Source organism: Colobus angolensis, unplaced genomic scaffold (genome assembly GCF_000951035.1).
Source record: "Colobus angolensis palliatus isolate OR3802 unplaced genomic scaffold, Cang.pa_1.0 Scaffold98, whole genome shotgun sequence".
In the NCBI taxonomy this organism is placed as follows: domain Eukaryota; kingdom Metazoa; phylum Chordata; class Mammalia; order Primates; family Cercopithecidae; genus Colobus; species Colobus angolensis.
Genome location: NW_012123820.1, coordinates 1,810,615 through 1,819,479, shown reverse-complemented (window position 1 = coordinate 1,819,479; position 8,865 = coordinate 1,810,615). Strand labels below are relative to the sequence as shown.

General features: G+C 36.2%; 1 protein-coding gene across 2 annotated transcripts in view; it reads right to left on the bottom strand.

Moving 5' to 3' along the window:
* DZIP3 (DAZ interacting zinc finger protein 3) overlaps window positions 1–8,865 on the bottom strand; it is a 104,224-nt gene that overhangs the window by 23,773 nt on the left and 71,586 nt on the right. For both annotated transcript variants that reach the window (XM_011932741.1, XM_011932742.1), the window contains 2 exons: window positions 7,404–7,499; window positions 7,115–7,242 (listed from right to left, as the gene is read on the bottom strand). In XM_011932741.1, the coding sequence (XP_011788131.1) occupies window positions 7,115–7,242; window positions 7,404–7,499 (224 nt within the window). The remainder of the gene's footprint in view (window positions 1–7,114; window positions 7,243–7,403; window positions 7,500–8,865) is intronic.

The window sequence follows — 8,865 nt, the reverse complement described above, 5'->3', positions numbered from 1 at the left end:
AAAAAAAAAAAAAAAAAGAGATGGTATCTTCTAATTTTCTAAGCTTGTTGTGAGATTGAGAACTTTAAGTTCCTTAAAGTGGTATTATATCAAGTCATGCAAATTATGAAAGATTTAAGGTCTAAAGGAAATCAAACCTTAAATATTGAAGTGATGAGGCTATGTATAAATGCAAATTTTAATTAAAACTATGAATTATCACCTGGGGGTCACTCACATGATCTTATCATGGAAAGAATGGGTAAAAATTTTGTATAAATCAGAATCTATAGCCTGTGATCAACTTCAAAATTAATATGTAAGAAACTAAGAGAAACACAAATACTTTTTGGTTGACATATGTTCACATACCGTTTCTGATGTTCCTCCCTTATGCTGCTGTATTTCTTTTCACAACCAAGCTTTTACAAAAACCTAGTAATTAACTTCAATATGAAAAGATTTATAATAAAAGCACATTTCTCTTTAAGTCTCTAATATATTTAAACTCGGGATAAATAGAAGAATTTTGGTTAATATAAATTATTGGAATAATAAGTCTTTGAAATGACGACTTTAATGTTGGATGGACTGCTCACTACTAGATTTCAGAGACTACCCATTCACCTTTACTCTAAGCTTCTTAGAAGACTTAGAGACTTATAGTTAATGCTCTGTTGGTCTGAGAATGCAGTGAAAAGAAACCAGGTCTCTTTCTGTACAAAAGAGGTCACGTTCTCAAGTGAAATATTAAGAAATATAAGCTTTGTTAGTGTAATATATAGGAATATGTTGACAGAGTTGAAAAGCAGTTAAAATTTTAAGACTGACATCTCGTTTGCCTTTGTATACTTCCATTACTTCAATATTCTACCCAACTCTAGTTTAGAGTTGGCAATAATAGTTGACATAACTAGTGGGGATTTCAGAACACCTAGATTCTTAAATAATAGAGGATAAGGTAGGCATAGTTCTTACTATCCAGCTCAGGTAAGAGCCAGCTACATATGTTCAGGCAGTCTTAACTTCTCAGTCTTTTTCTCATGTTTAATATAACAGGATGAAATTACTAGATTTTCTTTCTAAAAAATCTAAAGTTCTCAAGTTAACTCTAGCTGATTATCAAGTTTTATTACAGACTGTTGACAGCAGTTTCTTGACATGATTAACTGCTTATTGCAGTTTATCCAAAGTCACTTCTATAAAATTTTCTTTGTTAACACTTCAACTATCATCAACAAATATTTGCCAAACATTTACTGCACACATTAAATTGAATTAGGCCAAAAAAAACCACACTGTTTTTGCTTTCTAATCTCCATATTCTAAGATGAAAAAAGCCAACATTTACAATTAAGGAATATTTATATTTTATCACATACTCTTGGGCAATGTTCAGATGAATTAAACGAAGAAAACGTTCAAAAGCTTATCTGAGAACACAGAGTAGTCATTATGTCCATTCTGCCTTGATGCCCTGTCTTTTCTTCCATCTCATCCCACCTAACCTTCAATGCCTAGGTTCAGCACTGTGTCTTTAATAAAGTTCTTCACTGAAAGAAGTTCCTGATCACAACAATCAAAAGTATTCTCTCTACCCTACAAAACTTCCACTAAGTATACTCTTGTTTGACAGTTATTCATTATTTTTTAAAACAGTTAAACTTTTTATTTTGAGATAATTGTAAGTTCACATGCAGGTACAAGAAATAATACACAAAGAACCCATGAATCCTTTCCCCGATTTCTCCCAATGGTAAAATCTTGCAAAACTAATGTATAATACCCTAACCAGAATATTGATGGTGATACAGTCGAGATACTGAACCGTTCTATCACCACAGGGATCTTTCATTTTGCCCTTTTAAAGCCACAACCACTTCCCTTTCACTCTCATCCCCTTCTTATAACCTTGGAACCACGAATCTGTTTTCCATTTTTATAATTTTGTCGTTTCAAGAACGTTCAGCAAATAGAAACATATATAAGCTTTTGGAACTGGCTTTTTTCATTCAGCATAATTCTCTGATGTCTGCAGTGTTTGTAGTATTTGCAGTGATATCACTGTTTCATTCTGGATGGTAGTAATTTATGTCTTTTCTCTTATGTTGTCAGTCTTGCTAGAGGTTTGTCAATTTTATTGACCTTTTCAAAGATACAGGTTTTTGTTTCATGGATTTTCTCTACTATTTTTCTTTTCACAACTCAGTCTTTCTTAGTTTCTTTCTTTCTTTTTTTTTCTTTGAAATGGGGCCTTGCTATGTTGCCCATGCTGAACTGTAACTCCTGGGTTCAAGCAATCCTCCCATCTCAGCCTCTCAAGTAGCTGGGACTACAGGTGTGCACCACTGCATCCTGCTTCCATTATTTCTAATCTTTCCTGCAAGCTTTGAGTCTATTTTGGTTTTCTTTTTCTGGGATCTTGAAGTGAGAGCTTGGATTATCCACTAAAGACTTTTCTCTTTCTAATGTGTATATTTAATGTTATAACCTTCTCAGCACTGCCTCAGCTGTGTGGCACAAATTTTGACATACTGTATTTTCATATAAATTCAATGTATTTTGTTTCTCTTGAGATCTCTTCTTTGACCCATGGATTATTTAGACATGGGTTGCGTAGTTTCCAGGCCTTTGGAGGTTTCTTGGTATCTCCCTGTTGATGTCTAATTTGACTCCATTGTGACCTGAGAACATGCTTTGTATGATTTCAACTCTTAAATTTGTTGTTGAGGTTTGTTTTATGGCCCAGAATATTGTCTATCTTGGTAGATACATCCTGTGGTCACTTGAAAGTATGTGTATTCTACTGTTATCTGGGGTGTTCTATAAATATCAATTAGGTCCTGCTGGTTGATGGTGGTTATTGAGGTCTTCTATATCCTTGCTGATTTTCTGTTTAGTAGTACTATAAATTGAGAGTGGAGTTTGAAGTGTTCAATTATAATGGTAAACTTTTCCATTTCTTCTTTCAGTTCTATCAGGTTTTACTTCATGTGCTTTGAGGCTGTTTTTCGTACATATACCTTGAGGTTCTTGTGGATTGATCCTTTTATCATTAGGTAATGTCCCTCTTTGTGTCCAACACTCTTCTTTCTTCTGAAATCCATTTAATCTGATTTTAATATAGCCACTCTTACTTTTTTTCATAAATGTCTGCACGATATATCCTTAGCTTTATTCTCATTTAGGTCCCTTTACCCTCCTCACTTTTTGAATATATTGTTGTGTGTCTTCTACATAGAATTCCATGAGATAGTGTTACAATTTTTGCTTCAACCATCAAATATGGTTTAGGAAATTAATAAACAGTAGGAAACTTATTATTTATCTTACTCTTTACTCATTCTGATGGTCTTCTTTCCTTTCTGAAGTTTCAAGCTTCTACTATATATATATTTTTAAAGTTTAGAGACCTTCCTATAGCCATTCTTTAATGGTAGGCTATGTGAATTTGCTAGCAATAAATTCTTATAATTTTCCATCGTCTGAGACTATTTTTATTTCCTTCTATTCCTACACAATATTTTTGCTAAATACAGGATTCATGGTTCTGCTCTTTTCTTTCAGTAATTGAATAAACTGCCACTTCTTTCTGGCCTTCATGGTTTCAAATGAAAAATCTGTTGTCATTCAAATTACTGTTCTCATAAGTAATGTTTTTCTCTGCCTGTTTTCAAGTCTTTTCTTTGTCTTTTGTTTTCAGAAGTTAAGTTATGATGTGTCTTAGCATGGATTTGAGTTTTTGCTATTTGGGGTTCACTTAGTTTTTGAATTTGTAAATTTATAAATTTCATCAAATTTAGGAAATTTTCAGTATTTCTTTGAATACTTTTTCAGTCTCTCTCTCATTCTGCTCTCTTTTTGAAATTCCAGTGACAAGTATTTTAGCTCTTTTGTTATTGGCTCAAAGGTCCTTTAGACTCCTTTTTTTTCCCCCAGTCTATTTTCTCTTTTTTCTTTAGATTGAGTTCATTCTATTCATCTGTCCCCAAGTTCACTGATTCAATCCTCTGTCATCTCCACTTTACTAGTGATTATATGCAGCAAGTTCTAATTTCAATCACTGTATTTTCTAGTATATAATTTCCATTCTTTATTATAACTTATTTCCTTCCTGAGATATTCTAGGTTTTCATTTGTTTCAAGATTATTCAATTTTGTTGAAGCATTTTTATGATAGTTGCTTTAAAATCTTTGTCAGATAATTCAAACATCCGAATAATATTAATATTGTCATTTGTTGGTCTTTTGTCTTTCTTGTCTTAATTTCCTGGTTCTTGGTATGATCTATGTTTTCTAATGTAGCCTAGATATTTTGAATATTATGAGACTCTGGGTTCTATTTAATCTTCCTATTTTTAGCAGGCAGTGTCCTGTTGAGATATAATGTAAAAGCCAAGGAGGTGTGTATGCATGGCTTTGCACCGAGCTCTACCAAATGCACCCCAGGAAAAGTGGGCACTGACTCACGCTGCCTCAATGCAGATGAGAGTGTACAAGTTCAGCTCCCCTCCCAGCCCAACTGACACCTTCCCATGAAAGTGGAGCACCAGCTCACACTGCCTTTTTGCCTCCAAGTGGAAAATAAGATCAGCTCCTTGCTGGGCCCTGCTGACATTAGGAAAGGAGTAAGCAAAGGACTGACTTGTAGTACTTTGTTGCTGCAGGGTGGAGGCAGAAGTTCAGCTCCTTGTTGTGCCCTTCTGGCACCAGCTGAGGGAAGGGGATAAAAGGGAATGCCAACTAGCCCCACGGGTGAAGTCTTAATTCCTAGTGAGAGGGAGTAGGGATGAAGCTAGTATTGACTAGCTTTGTCTCAGACTGGCTTAAGTAACCTTGGTGCTGGGTAGCAGTAGAGGTTCACCTTTCAGCTGGACCACACTGACACATCCTGGCAGAGGAATTAAAGCATTGTCTCCTTTTCCCCAGTGGAACTTGGAAGTCAGCTGCTTGCTTGGTACTGCCAACACTACCCCAACAGGAAAATAGGATTGCTGCTACTTACTTAGGTGGGAGAATCAGCGTGTACTGCCTGCTTCCAAGGGGTGGTGTGGGGCCACTGGTGTGTGGCTGCAGTACGGTGGGTATTGTCAAAAAGCCTTTCTATTGTTATAATTTCATTTTACTGATCCTTTGGCTAGAAGGGACAGGCTTTTCTAGAGATTTTCTCCCCCTGTGCTTATTAGCAATTCCAGGTTGAAAGCTTCCAAAGTGTCCCGAGATATACGGAAGGCAGAGAGAAAATTTACTGCCAGCTCATTCCTCAAGTCTCAATGTCTTTAGACAGCATGCTTTCTTATTCCATCTTCTAGAGCGTCCCTATGCTTGTCTGTTTTGTTACATCCAGGGTGTTAAAGTTTCAACAAGAAACAGCTGTAAGGAATGGGACTATACATCTTGGTGGACCTGGAAGTCTCTGTTTTATGTAATTTTATCCTTACATGTTAATCTACACTCTCCACTAGATCATAATGAATGTCTCACACATCTTGGTATCTTCTACATGTGGCTTCCATAAGTTTTCTAATATAGTAGGCCCTTGATAAATGTTTGGTGAATGCCCAACACAAAATGTTCATTTTTGTGAAGATGTGCACCACTTTAGGTGTGCATCACCTAAAGTGGACTGCTTATAGCCTCAAGCATATACAGTGAGTGCATAGATCCGTGGTCAAGAGTTGCGGAGGGATATCTTCAGATGGAAGAGAGGCAGCTCATCTGCATTGATGGCATTGCTTTTCTAATCTCTGATATTATATGACATATTTCTGGATTGGTCATCCAGATGAAGTTCTGAATGCTGAAGTATAGTTTCTTTCTTTCTTTTTTATTTGGTTTTTGAAACAGAGTTTTGCTCTTGTTCCCCAGACTGGAGTGCAATGGCATGATCTCGGCTCACCGCAACCTCTGCCTTCTGGGTTCAAGCAATTCTCCTGCCTCAGCCTCCCAAGTAGCTGGGATTACAGGCATGCACCACCACACCTGGCTAATTTTGTATTTTTAGTAGAGATGGGGTTTCTCCACGTTGGTCAGGCTGGTCTTAAACTCTCAACCTCAAGTGATCCACCCACCTCAGCCTCCCAAAGCGCTGGGATTACAGACGTGAGCCACCGTGTCCAACATAAAGTACAGTTTCTTAAGTCATCGCAGCCAGCTTCATTTGTCTAAGTTTTCTTAAGTCCTCACAGCCTTCTGAACTTGAAAGATCTCTCTAACTTTAGTCAGGATAAGTCTGACAATGTTTGTGAGTGAAATTATGTTGTCAGAACTATGGCATGTAGTTCTTCCTGATAACCCCTTCATGTGGTAGATACAATATATGAAAGAAAAATTAAGACCTAAATCTCTGGCAAATATTTCCCCAATTTTGTAAGAAATATCTTGGACTCCCCACTCAAAGACATTCAAAGCACTTGTCTATTCTCCCTATCAGCTTTCTAGAAACTGCAATGGATTTTAAACTAGACTTTTTGGATGGCTGGTGTCTTATGGTATTACTGTTTATTAAAATAATGTGCTACAAACTATGCTACTATTTAAACAAATACAGGTTGGAAGCAGTGATTAGTACAAAAAGAACAAAGCACGTTACTAATTTTTCCCTAAGTCAGTCAGAATTTTTGATCTGAAGGCATTTAATACTTCAGGTTTAGGAGAAAAGAGATTGGGGTAAGGGGGGAAAGAGTCTTCCCCAATCAATCAAACAAACATAAAGATTTGTTTTCAATCTCGCAGGCTTAGAATAGAAATGAGAGACCAACATAAAAATACACTCAACTGATTCCTTGGTGTCTTTAAGGAATGTACTCACATACTATAAAGAAACAGCCAATCATTGGTCACATTTTTACAAATTAGAGTCATGACCTGAAAGTTAATTATTTTTCTCATGTAATTCTATTATCTTCACACTTGTTCAGCCAATACATGAAAAGTTTGATATATAATGTGAGCAGCTGCTTATTTCTCAATCCAGTTGGCAAGACAAAATACGGTTGGTTTTTAAACAAGTGCAGTCTTGTGGTTAGAGTTCCTAATGTGTAGTCACAGTGCCATCTAGCGGTTACGCAGGGATTAACTATTAAAGATATGGAACAAACCCAGAATTTCCCTTTATCAAAAGATTTATACTTACTTGGAAACCTTATTGATTCCAAAAGCCACTTGTTGATTAAGAGACGCGATAATTTTGTCTTTCTTTTTCATCTGCATTTGGTTTTCTTGCCACCGAAAAGTCACTGTTCTCAACTGTCTTTTGAAATCCTGATCAATAAAAAATATTATTTCAGATAATTACGTTCAAGTCACCAGAAATTGAAAGAAAAAAGCAAACAAACTAAGTTCTTTTCAAACAGAAAGCACCAGTAAGTTTAATATTTGAAATACTTCTCACTTCCCTCAGATCTAATGGCAAAAATACTTACTTCACACTGATAGTGCAATTTATAAAGCTGCCTTTGACGAGCAAGCCTTTCCTTTTCAGTTTCTCCATAGTCTGTAGTGACTTTGCCAGCTGAGCCCTATTGAGCAAAGGAAATATGTATGTATTATTTTCCTCTAAAAAAATCACTAATATTTTAGATATCCGAAAGGGATTTCAAGTTGCCATCTAACTCCTTTCACGTTTTTTGTCTCAAGCCAAACACCCAATTTAGATAAACCCACCTCCCCTCAATTACAGCATTTAATAAACAGTACCAATTACTTGTCTGTTGCTGCTACTGCTGGATACCACTACCTGCATGCTTACCATTTCTTTAGCATTTTCTTTGTAATGCTTTTATGTTCTAAGAACAAAATGACGTAGGCAGTCATTATTTTCATTTTAGAGATGATAAAATAGTGAGTAACTTGCCCCAAATCACATAGACAGTAAGTGGAGGAGCCTGCATTCTAAGGCAGTCTTAATTGCCCACACACTTATTACACTGTATCATTTGAGTTTAATGTTCAATTTATCTACTAGATTGTAAATATTATCCATAGATTGCCCTAGAGACTCTGTCTCAGCATAGCTCTTGATACAATACGTAGGTGATGAACGGGTTTTGAATAAATGAATAAACTTTTTTGAAGATATGTGACATTTTAATTCTATCTTTTGAGTTCCCATAGTCTCATGGCTATAGAATGAAAACCAGAGATCCCATATTTAAACTGTAGTGTGATATCCAGAGCTAAGAATATGTCATTTCAGTTAAAATGTACATATTCTAATTAGGAGAAAAAAAGGTAGGACAATTATATGAATGCTGTACTATCAGCCAGGGAATCATTTGCACTAACTGTACCCTTAGACAATGAGTATTCCCACATATGACATACCACTATATTTAAACCGCAGAGCAGGTTATCATTGAATTCTCATTAGTAGGTAAAAAAAATTGTTTTTAAAACAATTATTTCATTTGCTGTTGAGCACTTAAATTGTGTTCACATGCCTCTTCACATACAGGTACATCATTCCAAGCAGTGACTACTACCAGGAACGGAGCCAGAAAAAAAAATGATTATACATCAATATTTTTTGTAGACGTTTCATGGTAACAATCATATTTAATTTTTAAAAATGAAAGCAGCTTTATATTACAAAACTATTTTTCTCATGACATGTAATCTAGTAGGATTATGCTAGTCTTTTCCTTCCCTTTGTGGTATTTGAAAAACCTTTGCAAGAAATGCATTTGTGGGAGGCGGAGCAAGATGGCCGAATAGGAACAGCTCCAGTCTCCAACTCCCAGCGCCAGTGACACAGAAGACCGGTGATTTCTGCATTTTCAACTGAGGTACTGGGGTCATTTCACTAGGGAGTGCCGGACAATCGGGGCTGGTCAGCTGCTGCAGCCTGACCAGCGAGAGCTGAAGCAGGGCGAGGCATCGCCTCAC